Source organism: Corylus avellana, chromosome ca8, assembly GCF_901000735.1.
Source record: "Corylus avellana chromosome ca8, CavTom2PMs-1.0".
NCBI lineage: Eukaryota > Viridiplantae > Streptophyta > Magnoliopsida > Fagales > Betulaceae > Corylus > Corylus avellana.
This window is the reverse complement of record NC_081548.1, coordinates 22,002,409-22,020,363: the sequence shown is the minus strand read 5'-3', so window position 1 is coordinate 22,020,363 and position 17,955 is coordinate 22,002,409. Positions and strand designations below refer to the sequence as shown.

General features: G+C 35.7%; 1 protein-coding gene across 1 annotated transcript; it reads left to right on the top strand.

Moving 5' to 3' along the window:
- The first annotated feature begins 5,783 nt into the window (after window positions 1–5,783).
- LOC132189638 (serine/threonine-protein kinase CTR1) lies at window positions 5,784–17,314 on the top strand. The gene is made up of 15 exons (XM_059604388.1): window positions 5,784–7,086; window positions 7,187–7,485; window positions 7,607–7,751; window positions 11,070–11,185; window positions 11,650–11,858; window positions 13,099–13,518; window positions 13,632–13,672; window positions 14,165–14,233; window positions 14,856–14,956; window positions 15,091–15,175; window positions 15,255–15,353; window positions 15,440–15,508; window positions 15,853–15,984; window positions 16,092–16,186; window positions 16,787–17,314. The coding sequence occupies exons 1-15, from the start codon at window positions 6,334–6,336 to the stop codon at window positions 16,881–16,883; spliced, it is 2,730 nt and encodes a 909-aa protein (XP_059460371.1). The 5' UTR covers window positions 5,784–6,333; the 3' UTR covers window positions 16,884–17,314.
- Window positions 17,315–17,955: the final 641 nt, after the last annotated feature.

Genomic DNA, 17,955 nt, shown 5'->3' with positions numbered 1-17,955 from the left:
CCTGGATCCGCCACTTGTATCAGTTTTTAAATCTTAAAATTGACTACAGTATTGCATATCACTTCACCACTTATGTGTAGCGTTTGCGTCAATTCATAGGTCATACAAAATTATTGGCAAAGTTACGAACTGCCGCATCAATTTATAAACAAAAAAAAAAAACGTGTAAGAAAAATGTATAGTACCAGCAATATCCTTTTCTTATTAATTTTACTTTTTATCTCATTATTATATATATATATATATATATATATATATATTAATTAATTTTATAAGCCATATTATTTTTTAAATAACACAAAAATAACTTATAGCATTATTCTATATATATTTCGTGTATTCTCCAATCTTATCGCACATCTAATTACACCTCAGAGATTTGATAGCATACTTGCCTTTTTGACAAAAAGGGTTTCATTTCTGTTACGCCACGGGTTTCACCGACCGGCAATAAACAAATCCCGTACGGCGAATCCGCGAAAATGGCCCACGTACTCACGGTCACCCCACTGTCCAATTGAGATTTGATGCAGGGAAGCCTTGTTGTACGATTTTGTTGACTTTTGGGTCAAACCTTGGTTAATTACTCTTCCAACCCTCCAAAAAAAAAAAACAAATTATATATATATATATATATAATCAATTTCTAAAATAGGAGGTGCTTTCACACTTTTTTTACTTGTTCATTTCCGTTCTTTATAGCTTCTTTATCGCTTTGATAGTTTGTCATTTATTTTTAATTTTCTCTCCTAGCACTTCTACTTCCTTTTTCTTTTTCCTTTTCTAATTTTATTATTATTATATTGTGTTGTTTTGATTGGGTTTATAGATGGTTAACTACTTTAGCATCTAGCTTTGGACCGTTGCTTAGAAAAAAATTAAAAAATAAATAAATAAAACTAGCTTAGGCACAAGACGGTCGTGCCTAATTGAGCTCTTATTATATTTCTTATTCGATAATTAATTGCTATTTAGTATCTACCACGTGGCAAGAAATGAGCCGTAGCTTTTTATTTTTCTTTTAAAAGTCATCATCATTGTAAGGCATAAATGAGCATCTAGCAACCCTCCACTAATATCTCAAATTATTGGGAAATGAGGATCCTGTTTTACTTTTTTTTATTTATTTTTTATTGCCTTTTCATAGAATGGGGCATATTTTGCATCCCATTTTATTAATTTTTTTTTTATTTTAAAAAAAATAGTGTAAGACCTGACATTGTCTTGGAACTTAGATCATCCCATATTATATATTATATATATACTAAGCCTCCAAAATTATTGGTCTTTTTTGTAATATTTTTTTAATGATGTTCTATAATATAGGGCGACGTACGAAAATTAGGAGTATTTTATCTGCTTAAAGACAACACGAGGTTGTAACTTGTGTTGGTGGTGGGAGCCCAGTGCGGCAGTGCCATTGCCAATCCATTGAAGCCTAAGTGCAATATTATCTCAAACTTTTTTATTGGATATCTCTAAGATTTTTGAGGCAAGGAAATGACCTTATACCTTTAAACAAATAAATATCTCGTATATGACCACTTGGGACTTTCTAAGCACTCCTTTTATTTTATTTTTTTAAAAAAATCAGTTTAACTCTATGAACTTTTACGCAATTTTATAAACTTTATAAACTTTCAAATTTCTCACTTTGGACTCCTGAACTGTCAATTGCTCTCAATGTAGACCCCTCCGTCAGATTTTAAACATTACATGACGTTTATACTCATGACTGTTGTATAAAATTTAAACTTTACCCTTAATTTTAAAACTTTTTTTATTTAAAAAAACAAAAATTACGGATATTTTAGTCTTTTTTTTTTTGTATTTTTAACAATTAAAATTGACGGAGGAATCCACATTGAGAGCAATTGAAAGTTCAAGAGTCCAAATTAAGAGATTTAAAAGTTTAAAAGGGGTTTGTCCAATTACATAGAAGTTCATGGGCTAAAGTCAAGTTTCCTTTTTTTCTTTAATGTTTTGTTTTTGTTTTAAGTGAGGAGAAAGACAAAATCAGGGGAGGTTAGCTCCCAAAGGGCCTAGCTGTTGGTAGGATAATCTAATTACATGAAATTCTAAAAACAAATAAAAGAAAATTGTAAAGATCGAGTAATTCCTGTTACATTTTACTAATATGTATTAGCGAATGATTTGAGCCAAATTATTATAATATATTAGGGAATTTAATTTCATAAATTTGTTATAATTGATTATAATCTCCTATAATCAGATTTGATGGTAATCAAATATAATTAATTTGATTGTAATTATATTTGATGGTATTCAAATCACAATGCAAAACACAAGCGATTTTTATTTGGTTTGGTCTATGATATTAGACTTAAAACACAAGCCAAGTTGTAATTTGTGTCCAAATTCCTATTTCCATTTCTTTGTTACCATAAACAAGAAATACAAAAGGGTTAATATAACACATTAAACACATATATTGGCTAGACATTAGTAGTATGTTTGGCCTTGCAATTTCGCAGGCCAACTATGTGTTTTTAAACAAAATCGCATAAAGTGTCTCATTTGGGAAAAAAAATATTTTGACAATTTAAAAACGTTAAAAAAAAATAATATTTTCAAATCACAGGCAATGAGCATATTTTTAAAAAGGTACAATTTTAAAAAGATGAACCATGATTTTATCAAACGTTTAACTACATTTTAAAATATCACGTTTTTATTAACTGTGATTTTGAAATTCCCAATTGTAATTTTTCAAATCACATGTTTTGAAACTATTAAACAAAACCGAGATGCAGTGCATTTCTCTGGATGTTATAAGGTAATAATAGTAGCACCACGTGAATAATACAAAATTGCTAATAATTATTGGCAATGACATAAGAGGCCTTTGGCCATGACTTTTGTATATCGTCTTTGTAACTTTTTTCCAAGTAAATTCATCAACATCAAAACTGTTTTTGTATTTTAAATAATATTTAATATTTTTAATTATTTATTTATCTTCAAAATATCAAACAAAAGACAAAAAATAAAGATACGTACGAACAAACATGACGTTACATCTTACTGGTTGGGAATTAAGATATGTTCCATTCATTTGGAGGAATTAAGACAATGTCCTTTCTTTTTTATATATAGAAAATGTCCTCAGCACGCTTCTTTTGTCCCCCAAACCCAATCACTTCATGCGCTAGTGGGCGATAATTAAACCATGAAATCCACCAATCAAGAAGTTAAAAAATGTCCTCCACTTGTAGGGTCTTTATTTTTTTCTCCCTCTATTATTTATTTATTTTTGGATAAGGACACTTTGTCACATTATTAATGAAACCATGGAGCATCTAGTGGCCAATAAAGTTAAAGTTATAAGATTAATTTTTTGTTATATTAAGCTATCAATGTTATGGTCATATTTTAATCTTGATTTTGCAATTGAGGACCACATTCAATTTATATATTAAAAAAAATGCAAGTGTTCAGTACGTTGAATCAAGACCAAACATGTGATTATTTATTTATTTATTTATTTTTATAACATATAACATGAGATTATTTATTACAATGATATAGTCAACATTTTTGTTGTAATAAGTTGTGGTCCAAAAAAGTTTATGAAAGTTGCAAAAACATATCATAATATGCCATATTAATGGGTGGAACATATAAATTTTGCTTTTTGCCCCTCGGGTGTTATTACAAGATACGCAACGATTATTATTTTACAAATTGTCACTCGAATAATACAATTGAAAGAAAAATAAATTAAAAAAAGGGAGTTTTTATTAATTGAATGACATAAACTATCACAACGGCTCATGTGTCTATATCAAAATTAGTATTTTTGTTGCTTAAATTCTTAATTTCCTAATTTCGACGAACCTATTTCATATTGAATAATGCGAAAAATTACATTTTTATCATATAATTATCATGTAATATATAGTAAGATTTGTCTAAGTCACTTCCTTTTTGTTTGTTTGTCCAAATTTATTATCTTTTTGTCTAACCTATTGTTTTTTTCCTTTGAGATTCACTAATATCTTCATTCTTAAGTCTGAGATCCACATCTAAGAATTGAAATGTCTGAATGATCAATTATGCAATCAGTTGTTACAATCAATATATAGGTCTTCAAAACCTTGATTTGTCATTGTAAACTAAAATAAAATAAATAATGGGTTGATAGAAACAAATAATTATGAGATAAATATGTTGCTTTCATAATATTTGGTCTTGATCCAATCCCAACATTTTTCATAGGAAGATAAAAATTTATCAATAAAATTTATTAAATTTAAACACACTTTATTGAATTGACATGTAATTTTCAAATGCATTTTTAATTTTCACATATATTTTTAAGAGAGCACGTGATTGTTACATAAATTTTCAACAAAGCACGCATGAATCACTAGTATTTTCAAAAATTAGTAATTCAAATGGTAAGTTTAAAATCACATTAGTTTTGAAGTAATACATGGAGAACTCCTAGCATTACTCTCTAAAAATATATGCAAGTTATATACATTTTAAAAATATATCAATTTAATAGGCTAAATTGGTAAAAATATATCTATTCAACTTTAAGGGTGGCAATTAGTGTTTGCATGTTGATTTTGGTTGAGTCGATGTATAAATATAAGATAGTATAGATCAACTATAACTTGATTAATTTAAGTAAACAAGTCAAACTCCTTAGCAATAACCTATTAATTTTGTATTGTATTTGTAGGTCGTGTCAAAAAATTGTAAGCTATAAATGTCGTATGTTGGATTCCATTTATGTCAAGATATAAGTATAATACTATATAGATCAATTATAGTATGATTAATATAATTAAACGGGTTATACATTAACCATAATTCATTAATTTCATGTTGGGTTAAAGGGTCGTGTCAAAAATTACAAGCTCTAAATACATGTGTCAAACTCGAATCACATAGAGACATGGACATATAACAGTATACATGTCAACTCTTATATGATTCATTTAATGAATCTGATTATAACTTTTATTTGATTCATTTAATAAAACGGACTATAACTTTTATTTGATTTATTTAATGAAACGGGTTAAACTAAACTCTTACGCAACGTGTGTGTTCGCGCAAATTTTCTAATCCTACTACCCCTAGGCCCTAGGACATGCAAGAAGCAAGGCACCTTAGTCAAATCCCAGTGTCAAAACAAACATGAGATGATGAGATAGCAGATAGGCCACACTACCATGTAGAGAAAATCGCATTAATTAAAACATTAGTTTTCAAGAACAGCTGCTACAAAAAAAAAGATTGGGGACCCAAAGTAGGAAAAGGTGGGGTATAATTATGAACCCCAAAAATATTACGTAATAGTACCCAAACTTAGCCAAACCGCCTTTACAGCTGAGCCAACGAACTGCATGAACCCCAACAACCATCACATGCCTGCATATAAAAGGACAACCGAATGAGGAAGAGAGCCCAAGCGGCCAAGCCCGTCATTTGCAAACAAATAAAAGGGTATTTGTGTCATTATCATCTTATCCTTTTTTAGCCGAAACAAATACTTTATCTAATTAATTTTTTTTCACCACCGAATCAGACGACTGAGATCGACCCGATCTCCTCCCAACTCCCAACTATAAAGTATAAAGTATAAACCCCCCAGTTTTTATGAGCCGGCATTTCCATTTCCAAATGCATAAACCCCGCGGCCACTCAGCAACTATCCTACTCCCAGTGCGCAGTGCGCACCTCCTGCGCCAATCTCTTACGTGTCGTATCGACCTCCGTCCTACATTTTACGTGTTCTCTCGCTCCAAAAGGTGCGCATCAACTCCCCCTGCGCCCGTTAGCTCCTCTCCCTCACCTATTTGTTTCATTTTTTCCCACCGATTTCGTCACCTTCACTCTCTCGCTTAAAATACACACACCTCTCTCTCTCTCTCTCTCTCTCTCTCTCTCTCTCTCTCACGCACACACCCCCTGCTCTCCCTCTCTCTGCTTTTGTTTGTGTATCACTCATCCGCAGCTTCTGTGTCGCTTTTGAGGTGGTCGGCGCTCTGAAATCCAGCTTGAAGTTCAATTCACGAAGAGACTAACACAGACTGCAAGTCTTTTTGAAGGCGGAGACTGTTTTGTTTCTTTGCAGCGAAGCTAGAAGCGAGCGAATGTGTGCTTGCTTTTGTTTATCTGAAACTCGATCACTGTGAAGGAGGTTCGCAGGGACTGTTGTACGGCCAGTCGGATTTTCCATTTTCATTGAAATTTGAGAGAGAGTCAACGAAGCGTGCTAGCGTGCGTGCGTGCGGGTGGGTTGGTTGGTACGTGCGAGTGCAAGGATTGTGATCAGCCCGTGAGACCCGTGAGAAAATGCCTCACAGAACGACTTACTTCTTCCCCAGGCAATTCCCGGACCGGGGATTAGACCCGAGTTCGTGCAAGCAACTATTGGATCACGAGCAGATCAACAAGAAAGTTGCGAGTACGACCAAAGAGACCTTTTACACCGAAAGAGACAGAAGGTGGTTGAAGGACGCGTCCTTCACGGTCACCAAGAAGGACGTCTCAGCTGAACCGCCCGTTCTTTTCACGCGCGACGACAAGTCGAAGCAGCAGCAATTTGCGGCTTTTTGTGACTGGTTGGTTGAGAGAAAAGGGGAGCGATCCGGTCACGTGAAGTCGTCGTCGTCGTCGTCGTCCAGGCTGTCATGTGTCGACGTCGACGACGACCGCGAGCTCTTGCTCCCCAAAGAAGCGGCCGAGCCCGTTAAGGATCACGGCATTGACAGGAACTTCGACCGCCAGGTCTCTCTGCCGCGGCTTTCCAGCGAGGGTAGTAGCTATGCGGGGAGCTTGTTCTCTGGGACGACGACGTTTGATGGAAACCTCTCCTGCGACATTGTCAAGGCCTCGACGACGACTTCGCGGCAGGGGGAGGAGGAGGCGGTGGAGGTGGAGAGTAAAGAGAGCTTGGCGCAGAGAGTGAGGGAGAGTCACTATCTTCAGCTTACTTTCGCTAGGAGGCTCTCTTCTCAGGCTAGTCTTGCCTGCGAGCCTTTGTTCATGGTTGAGAGTACTGGACCGGTGGCTTCGGATGCCGAAGCTGTTTCTTACCGTCTCTGGGTACTCGTATATATTCTCTTTATGTCGTCTCACACGAATAATTGAACAATCTATTAATTAATACTGTGAAGTTCATTGCCTTTAGCTGCTCATATTTCAGGTTAACGGGTGTTTGTCTTACACGGACAAGATATCGGATGGTTTCTATAACATTTTGGGAATGAATCCGTATCTGTGGCTGATGTGCAATGATGAAGAGGAAGGCAGGCGGCTGCCGCCGTTGATATCGCTTAAAGCAGTTGACCCCAGCGAAACATCGATGGAGGTGGTGCTTGTAGATAGGCGTGGGGACTCTCGGCTTAAGGAACTTGAAGATAAAGCACAAGAACTGTATTGTGCTTCAGAGAATACCTTAATGTTGGTGAAGAAGCTAGGCAAACTTGTTGCAATCTACATGGGGTATGTTAATTCCAACGTTTTATTTTACTTTATTTTTGTGGGCTGCTAAATTTAAACGATGAAGATTTATTGGCTTATATATGCTGATTTTTAAGTGGGTCAAATTTTCTAAATCTTGAAGGGGCTCTTTTCCAGTGGAGCAAGGAGATCCCCACATACGTTGGAAGGTGGTTAGCAAAAGAATGAGGGAATTTCAGAAATGCATCGTGCTCCCTATTGGCAGTCTATCTATGGGACTTTGCAGGCATCGTGCGATTCTTTTCAAGGTGATGAAATGCACTGTGTGGTTCTGGTTCATTCAATCATAAGTTCACATTGTTTGTTCTGAAAAGCCACTGCCATGCTAAGTATAGATTGGTTCATTATTGTTGTAGTGTTCTTTTTGATGTGTTGTTTAGAAGAAGTTACCAGTTGGCGGGCTTGAAGGTTTAAAGTAAACCAAACTTAATAATCGTTATGAAAATAGCCCTTGTGACTGGGATGTAGTGAGACGGTTGGTGCCAGTGTGCCAAGTAATTTCTGGAGTGTTACTACATGGTGCACGCTCATGGTGAAATGATGTAATGTATTAGACATTCACATTTTTGTACGTGTCTATTAGATGGGCACCAACTGTTTGGAAAAAAGAAAAATCAACCATGTAAGAATCTGTTGTGTCTCACTAGAGAGAGTTGGTGATTTATGTTTTACAACCATTGAGGGTATTCATAAAAAAAAAGAGCTTTAATTGTATAGTATGATTGTAGTCAAGAACATTCTGGTTGATTCTTCTGAAAGATTGGAAACATGGGCTGGCATCCATTTGCTGCTCAGATGCCGTATTATCTTTGGTTTCCTTCTGCCGAGGTGAATGGTGATGGTTACGGCCTTGCAGCTGTGAGTCTAGTATGTTGTATTGTCAAATGTCAGGAACTTGGTGCCAGTCAACTCCTCTGTCTCTAATGCAGATAATGTTGTATTTTGTGCTAAACCGTATGTATTGAATATGGTATTTGTTATTGATGGCTATTGAGGTTTTCTGGGATCATATATGTATCTGTTCAGCATGGAATGGCTCTTATTCGTTTAGTATGCAACCACTCAATTACCTTTCGCTAGAATATAAATTAAATTATTAAATTCACCTCTTCCTATTAATTTAAGCTTTTGAGATAAGTGGTGATTTAACCTAGTATCATAAAAGATGTACTGAATTTGAATCCTGTGAACGTCATTCACCTGACATTTTAATTAAATATTTCATATGTTGGGCCTCACTTATTAAGGGAGAGCTTGAGCTCATACGTGATAAGAAGTGTTAGAATATAAATTAAATGATTAATTCACATTTTTCTATCGGCTTAAGCTTTTAGGATAAGTGATGATTTAACACCTTTGTTTTTAATGGTGAAGGATTTAGAACCTTTATGTTAAGTTTTATGTTGGTTAATTTGGTGTTCAAAAAAATTTGGTGTAAGGCAAAGTTTGATAGACTAAGTTTTATACTAGGCTTTTTTTTTTTTTTTTTTAATTTAAACTTGTAATTTTTCATTGAAAAAACGAGACACTCATTCGGAGTGCTCGTTCCCAGCTTGTCCAAACAAGCTACATCAACAAGGGGTACCTAGGCATTCGTTTTCTGGCTTGTTTGGTGTAGGTCTGAATGAGATGTTTAAGTAGAGCTCTTGCGGTACTTTGTTGGAAGATGCGCTTAGGGAGACTCTTTGAGTGATTTTTGTTGTTGTTGTTGTATCTATTGTGCCTTTGTCATTCATGACAAAAAGAGAGAGTAGATACTTTTATCTACATCTGCGTTTAATGTTCTGTGTTACTGAGGTTGATGTTATGATCTGACTTTTGCTCAAATGATTTAATGCTAAAGTTAATATTTGTTTATTCAATGTTTTTTAATTATTACCTGTTCTCTATGTGTTTAATGCGTGTGTGCATGTTTCAGGAAGACAGGTAGTTACTCCATTGAATTCAATGTAGTCCTAGTTTAGTGATTTAATATGGCTAGGTTGTAATTCTTTGGGAATTTGTCTTGCAATCAAAGGTATGTTGAGTTTTGTCACCAAATTGCTAAAAAGGGAGTTTGTTAGGTTTTATGTTGGCAAATTAAGTGTCAAAACTAGTTTAGTTGTAAGCCTAAGTTAGGTCCTTAAGTTGGAATCAAAATTATGTGGAAAAACTAAAGATCCATTTTCATAAACTGACTTTTACCTAAACCTCAGGTTTTCTCATTGCCTATATAAGCATCTTTATCCATGGTTTTCAGATTTGAGGCCTTTGTTTTGTGAGCTAGTAGAAGATTTGACAGAGTTTTGGAACTACTACGGTAGAAAACAAATGGGTCATTTGTTTGGGTACAAGTCAAGTTTTTACGGCAAAGGTTTTGTTAGTATGAACTGACTGCATTATTAATCTTCTATGGTAGATTAGTTTTTTGGGTTTGGCTGTCTCAGAATGGTTTTACCTTTAAAGGGTTTTCACTTTGTCACCAAAATTGTTGTGTTTGATCTTTTAACTGTTGTGTTTGATCTTTTAATTGCTTCAATAAATTTTGGTGATTGTTGTTTGGTGGCTATTTTTAAATTGCTATATTTGCTAGAAACACATATTCACTCCCTTCTAGGTGTTGTTTGGGGTTGTTGGGAAATTTCACTTTCCAACATGTGAATTCTTTTTTTAAACACTTTCACCAAAATAAGATAATGCTTATTTTATTGGAAATGCCTATCTGTGTGTTGTAAGATTAGTAATTAGGGCATAGAAGTACAAGATCTTTTTTAGAACTACAAGATGTTTTTAAGGCATATATGGCTGTCTGAACAGGGTACATTGGTATCGCATGAGAATGCAACTGAAATAGAAGCATCAAGTGACACCCACAATTATTAAGCAGTCCATTAAGGGTTTCTATCCTCTGATCATTCAGTGAGGTATTTGTAGCCTTCCAGGTGTGACTGACAAATTTGTGTGACAGTATGATATTTATGGGGTGTTATGAGGAGATCAGGCCTATCCCTTTCAATACTTGTCTTGACTGCTTTAAATATTTTGCTAATGTGAGCTTAACTTAGGAAAACAACATTTTTATCAAGATTTTTTGTTTTTTGTGTCTGAAATCTATAACTTATTGTTAACGGTTGGATCATATACTTCTGAATGCATAGAGATTGTCGACATAGTCAATGAGTGTGGTATATGCACCAAAGGCACTATCAAAATGTTTTTTTTTTAATTATGTGATTATAAGTAAAACCATTTTAAATAAACATAAAATGTTACGAACATTTATTATGAAGTTACATTTTTTTTTTTCAATGTATCATCATATAAATTAATATAAATCGAACATTGTTTCTTTCTCTCTGTTTGTGGGGGGCACATGTGTAATGATGGCTGATCATTCTTCAAGTGCAGATAATTATGAGATGCTACTAATTAATCAGAGTGTTTTTGGTTTGGGGAGGGGAGGGAATGTATGTGATGATGGCCTGATTGTCCTTTAAGTTCTGATCTAATGAGATTTATTAATTGCTAAAAGGCACACATCCTACTGGATTGGTTACTGAACAGGTGATATATTTTTGTGTATGCAGAAATTGGCAGACTACATAGGTTTGCCATGTCGAATAGCTCGAGGTTGCAAATACTGTGTGGCCGATCATCGCTCCTCTTGCCTCATCAAAGTCGAGGGCGACAAGCAGTCCTCAAGGTTTGATATGTTACCTGTTCTTCCAGGCCTCATTTCTTGCTAATAAAATTTAAAGGTTTTTCGGAAGCCAAAATGCCCGCAAGATGATTAAAGCATGTTGGTTTCTTCCAAAACATGGCAATTGTCAATTTAATTTATTCCTTGACCCTTGCCGTTTTATTTGTCTAAGATTAACCTCTGCATTAGTCATTCTCCTATATGTTATGTTGGTTTTTTCTTACCGATGTAATTATTGGTTCCAGATAATTATTGAGTTGGATCATGTTTGATCATATATCAATTTGAAATTTGTTATGCAGCATTATTAGGTTGTGTTATGTTTGGACTTAATGCATGCTTCATTATGAGTTTGTTAGTATGGTAAGAGTTTGTATGGTCTTGAACTAATCTTGACTAATCTTGTTTGAAGCATTTCCCAATTATATTTCATGCTTTGTTGTTTACATGTATACATTTTTTAACAGGGAATATGTAGTTGATCTAGTTGGGGAACCAGGAAATGTACATGGTCCAGATTCCTCAATCAATGGAGGATTGCTTTCTTCAATGCCTTCACCATTTCAAATTTCCCATCTAAAAGAATCCCAACAACCTTGCGGGGATATTGCATCATCTTGTCAAATTTTAAACTCAGAGCACATGTGTGCTCCTACTAAAAATCCTCTATACTCAGGTCAGTTACGTTTTGTATGCTTTGAAAGATAGTGGTTTTTTTTAGTAAGTCAAGCGTCAAAGGACAGCTGATTGAATTGAGGTGGAGTCATAAATGTAACTATACCGACACCTTGAGATGTGTGGTTCCAGATAAACTCCAACCAAAAAGAAAAAAAGGGGAAAGATTAAAGTAACTTGCACCTTGTTTGGTTGAGTATTTAATCACCTTTTTTTTTCTCTATTTTTCAGTGTTCTGTTACCAACCAGATTTTTAAAACACAAACACTTTTCAAGCGTGATCCCCGCTAATAACACACTTCTCAAACATTTTTTCAAAATACTTTTTAGAAAACTTCGCACGCATGAATACTTTTCATGTGTGGAGGTTAACCTTAATATTTATAGAAAAATAAAAAAATAGAGGCGGGCCTCCACGAGGAGGCGCATGGGTGGGTCTTTTGCCCCTGCAGAGGAGAGGGAGTGGACCCCACCACCTTCGTGTCTCTTGCGGTGGCGCAGGGTGGGTCTTCCATCCCTGCAAAGTGGAAGGGGGTGGATATCTGCACCCTTTATGCCTGGCTTTGGGGGACCCTCCTGTGAAAGAGTGGCAGCTACTTCTCACACCTCCTTCAGCAGAATTTTTTTATTTTGTTTTCTTGTTTTCATTAAAGAGAATATGAATGGCAACTTAGTTAACCAGATCATGATGCATGGCATACGTCATGCACAACTGTGCACCTGTACCTTGAACTGTATCCTTTTCAAGTTAAATTCTAAGATAAAACTTTCTGCTGCTATTCACCATTAAAATCAAGATTTGATCTTCTGTCTGTTGTTAATTACTTTAATTATAAGATTTGAGTTTTTATCCTCTGAAAGGAGTGCACTTGATAATGGTTATTAAATATTTATTTTTTGTTAGTGTTTGTGGTATGGGAAGTCAGTTTTTTGTACTAGCAAAATCTAGTTGTCTTTTGGTTGGACTGATAAAGTAGATGCTTCAAATTTTCAATTTTCAACACCCTTTTCTCAGTTTGGTATCAATGGTCGTAGTGCGACATTGTGAAACATTTGGAAACACAGAATACATATGTGCACTGCTCCCAAGAATTTTCTGCTACTTGGAAACAGGACAGTCCATGTAGTCTGATTTCAGCTATTTTAATCAACATAGTGTTAGATGTCAGAGTGTTTCTCCCAAAATATAGCATGCCTACCTAGCGTATTTATCTATAGAGATCATGATCAATTCTTTGCAGGTTGTGGGGAAGAAGGTCTGCGAATAATGGAATCATCTCTGACACCTTTCAAGTTGGAAGGGAATGCTGAACATTGCATACTTAAGAATCCAATTTTGCCATTTGCACAGGGCAATGTTTCAGAACCTCTAGATTCTGCTCCTGAGGCATTGTTTCATGAATATTCTAGGCTTGGTGAAGACAAAGTTGTCATACAACAAACTTACAAAGAAGAGATTTTTGTGTCTGGAAGTCCAGAGCAACCACAAGTCAGCCTATCAAGTCAGCCAAATCTGAAGGAGGTTGATAGTAGACTTGAGAATCATGGGAGATTTCCTGATGTAACCATTCCAAAATACTTGAATCTTGAACCATCTCTTGCAATGGACTGGCTTGAGATATCATGGGACGAATTACATATCAAGGAGCGCATTGGTGCTGGTATGTCCCCTGCTTCTTAATTGGACATATTTTCCATTTTTGAAGCATTTCAAAATTTGTGTTTCTTTGAGTAGACAATTCTTGATGTGTTATACTCTTCTTTCTCCTTGCAGGCTCATTTGGGACCGTGCATCGTGCTGAATGGCATGGATCGGTTAGTATTCTTGTACAATGTGATCTGGTAATCTGTATATATCTTTGTTAAGGATCAATTAAGCTTTGATTTTGATATGGAGTGCACCAACTGTGCTCCATCAACAATCATTTTTTGTTGACCAATATCATCAATACTATATCTTTTGAGCTTGTTTGATTTCCTATGTTGTATCTGTGGACACATACGTGAGTAATTACTTTATAGCATTGCCCTGATATTCTGCTTTCTTGCCTTTGATGAACTGTCTAGGAAGTAGTATTCAATCTATGCTGTTTCCTAGGGAGAGACTGTCGAAGCCAAGGAAAAGTTAGATGGTCAAAGGGCATTTGTAGTTTCAGCATAATCAAATTTCTTCCGCTTGAAATATTTTATTTGGAATTTAAAATCTTTACCTAATTTTCTATGCTAACCCCCCTCTCCCCCCTTTGCTTGGTATGCGCAATGCTATTTTGCCTCTGATAAGTAAAATATTTTGCCCGTACAATGCAGGATGTAGCAGTCAAGGTTCTTACCATGCAGGATTTCCATGATGATCAATTGAAGGAGTTTCTAAGAGAGGTATGTACATGGTAACTAAAGAGTTGGAGATAATATCAACCTGTCCACTAATAATTGACCATCGTGCTTTGTTTTGCATCCAGTTGCCTATCTTTGTCCCCTTCCGCAATCCCAGTAGATCCATGCCTCTTCCTATTCCATTTTATGGTTCTGATAATTTCTTTTTCTTTTGTTTTCTCCTTAGGTTGGGTGATAAGTTTGTATCAGAACAGTTTTGATTGCGCTTGGGGGTGGGAGGGGGTGTGGGGCTTCCATCTTTCTATAAGTATCAAATAATAGTGATTTCAAATATTTTGAATCTAAATGATTTATTGATCATTCGGTATCTTTACATTGATGTTTTGACATCAAATGATTATTTGAAGTGGAGGATGATGGTTGTGTAGTGATATGTGATCCAAAATTAGAGTCATGTCATGCATTCCATGTTTACTTATTCTTTGCTATAAGAATTTTATATTTTGGTATACTTCAAATAACAATTTAGAAAGGTAGTCATGCATTGTTTTCATGCATCCACAATGTGTACGCTGAGCAGGTGGTCAAAAAAAAAAAAAAAATGTAAAGGTAAATACTATGTTATCCCGAATAGCATGGCTTAATTTGTGAAATTTTTTTTCAGGTTGCAATAATGAAACGTATACGGCATCCAAATGTGGTTCTCTTCATGGGTGCGGTCACAAAGCGTCCACATCTGTCAATAGTGACAGAATATCTGCCCAGGTAGACCATTTAAGGGTTTTTTCCCCTTTCTTTTTCTCCACTCCTCTCCCCCACCCCCCCCACTTTTTTTTTTTTCCTTTTAGAAGCAAGGTGGATGTTTAAGCAACTGGAAATTCCTGGTCTTTGTGGAACAGAGGTAGTCTATACCGTCTCATGCACAGGCCTGCTTCTGGTGAGATGTTGGATAAAAGAAGACGGTTACGCATGGCATTGGATGTGGTTTGTACTAGTATCTCCCATTTTTTGCTTCTAATACTGCTAACTGTTAGCGAAAATTTATGCTTTATACTGGATGCAGGCCAAGGGGATCAATTATCTTCATTGTCTAAACCCTCCTATAGTGCACTGGGATCTTAAATCTCCAAATTTATTGGTGGATAAAAATTGGACAATAAAGGTATATTAACAAATGGAGTGTTTTCATTTTGGAAAGTCACTGGGTGTCTTGTCACGTAAATAAATTCATCTTGCATTTGTGGTCAGGTATGCGATTTTGGTTTGTCCAGATTCAAAGCAAACACTTTCATATCATCAAAGTCTGTTGCCGGAACAGTAAGTCTCTCTCTCTCCAAAACATTGCCATTATGGTGGAAGCAAATTTGGGGGACGGATGTTTGTCTCGTATGTATGGAATTCCAGAAAGCAAGCTTTCACCCCATTAGGGCAAAAAAGGGGTAGAAATTTCGATTTTTCCCCGAACGAATTGGCAAATTCATTCATAATGTTTAACCTTAATTCTTACTTTGTTTGACTTTCCATCATTGTCCTTTGTGAATATTTTTAGTGTCCAGTGTCTTGTCCTCCAGTGAAAGTCAGATAATTGCATCAAAATTTTGCAGGTTGAAGTTTTTTGCAGTGCATCAATCAACATGTAACATGCTTGCTTTTATTTTCAGCCTGAGTGGATGGCTCCAGAGTTCCTTCGTGGAGAACCCTCAAATGAAAAGTCTGATGTTTACAGTTTTGGAGTGATCCTGTGGGAGCTTGTAACCATGCAACAGCCTTGGAGTGGACTTGGCCCCGCACAGGTAATTGATGAGGACTGTGATCAGCATCAGTTGCCATTTTTGTGTATCAACAAACACAACACCCGCTGTGCATTGAATTTGGTTGACATGATTGTGCAAACTTTCAGGTAGTTGGAGCTGTTGCTTTCCAAAATAGAAGGCTTACTATCCCGCAGAATGTCTCCCCAGTCTTGGCTTCCCTTATGGAATCTTGCTGGGCCGAGTAAGTGTGCCTGCATCCATTGTTCATTTGTAGCATTTCAAACATATTTGTAGTGTCATGTTTTACTAGAATCTTCGGTTTGAGTTTAGTTTTGGGGGGTTATACATAAGAACATCTTTGCAAGGCATCGTGTCCAATGCTTTACCCAACAAAGCACAAGGAGCTTGCACTCTTGACATTGGAGACTGAGGCTAAATGGGAATTTTGTTGTATACAGTTAGATTGACATGTCCTGGGTTTCTGAGAAATTGGAAGAGTGCAGCAGGGCTGATCCATGTTGGCGTTTCAGGTTCATATTGGGTTGACTCATGGATCAACTCAAACATGACTTATTTAGTTAAACAGTTCAAACTTTTTAACCCTGACACAACTCATTTAAATTAGGGGTGATACGAATCCGATTGTTCAAAACCCTAACTTACTAATTTCATGTTGAGTTTGTGTCGAGTTAGCGGGTCGTGTCAAAAATTGTGAGCTTTAGGTTATTGTAATTCTGCATTCCGACTAATCTTTTGGAGATTCGCATACATACTTTGTTCAGTCCATTGTTTATTTAACAGTTTTATTGGAATTCTAATGATTACTAATTTTGCTTTGCAGTGATCCTGTTGAGCGCCCATCTTTTGGTAGTATAGTTGAATCTCTAAAGAAGTTACTGAAGTCCCCAGTGCAGTTAATACAGATGGGTGAAACGTAATGTAAAGAGTACTCTCCATCCATAGCTTAAAATTAGGAAATATTTTCGAATTCCCTAAGCTGATTTGGGGGAGTTAAATACCCAAACAACCGTGGCTGGCTCAACCTTTTTGGTTGTTGACCCACCAAGCTGAAGCCTATACAAAAGATGCAGAGAAATTTTTTTAGTGGAAGCAGCCTTTGCCTCTGTCGTATAGCTTATTTCCCATATGGAATCCCATGTCTAAAATTGGGAATTCACTTGGATATGTTTATCATTTGACTGGTACTGGCTGCATTAAGCATCTTGCTGTCAATGTAATCCAACTCGATGGTTGGGATGAAGGCAATGTAATATGCCATATTTCCTTTGTAAGTGCTTCTTAACCGAAGTTAAATGTTCGGATATCATATTAAATTATTATTAGTTGATGAAAAATAGTGAATTTAATATTTGAGTGTCATCGAGAGGCATTGTGGTTCCCATCCCGATTACTTTCTCTATCACTCCATGCTTGGCTCACAAAACCCTAATAGAAAGAACGATCATTTGAGGGTTTTATTAAAAGGACTGAAATTTCCTACTCGCCTTACTGTACGGGCATGAAAAAGAAAACAAGGCTGAAAATTCTTGCACAAATATAGAAAAAAGCAAAAGGCACAAAATTGTATAAAATCACATGGTTTAAGAAGCATTAGCACCCTACTTCAGTTTTTATTATTATTTTTTAAATTCAGTTTAGCAATAATTCATTATTGAGAATAAACTAAAAGTTATAGTTTAATTGACCGAAGATTACGCTTTACGAAGTAAAGTGTAAGTTATTGAATCTCCGTCCATGTGTGTGCAGATATGTTAAAAATAAAAAATAAAAAATAATAGACTAAAAAATTTCAGCTCTAAATTTAGTAATTCTTTCTCGATTTCAAGTAAATTTTTTAAATAATATAATGCCACGTGTATATGCCTTTTAGATATTATAAAAGATGATCTGAACCGTGAATCACTGATGGGTAACGACAAGCATTGACTGACTAGGCCCATTGGGGAAAAACCGGGCGGCTAAGCATTAGATATTGGGTCCCACTCCCAT

Bases quoted from the DNA above. Each gene is read 5' to 3' on its own strand.
- LOC132189638 (XM_059604388.1), top strand. From the start codon at position 6,334: ATGCCTCACAGAACGACTTACTTCTTCCCCAGGCAATTCCCGGACCGG. The intron at 11,859-13,098 runs GTCAGTTACGTT...AATTCTTTGCAG, and splicing joins TAAAAATCCTCTATACTCAG to GTTGTGGGGAAGAAGGTCTG. The intron at 13,519-13,631 runs GTATGTCCCCTG...TTCTCCTTGCAG, and splicing joins CAAGGAGCGCATTGGTGCTG to GCTCATTTGGGACCGTGCAT.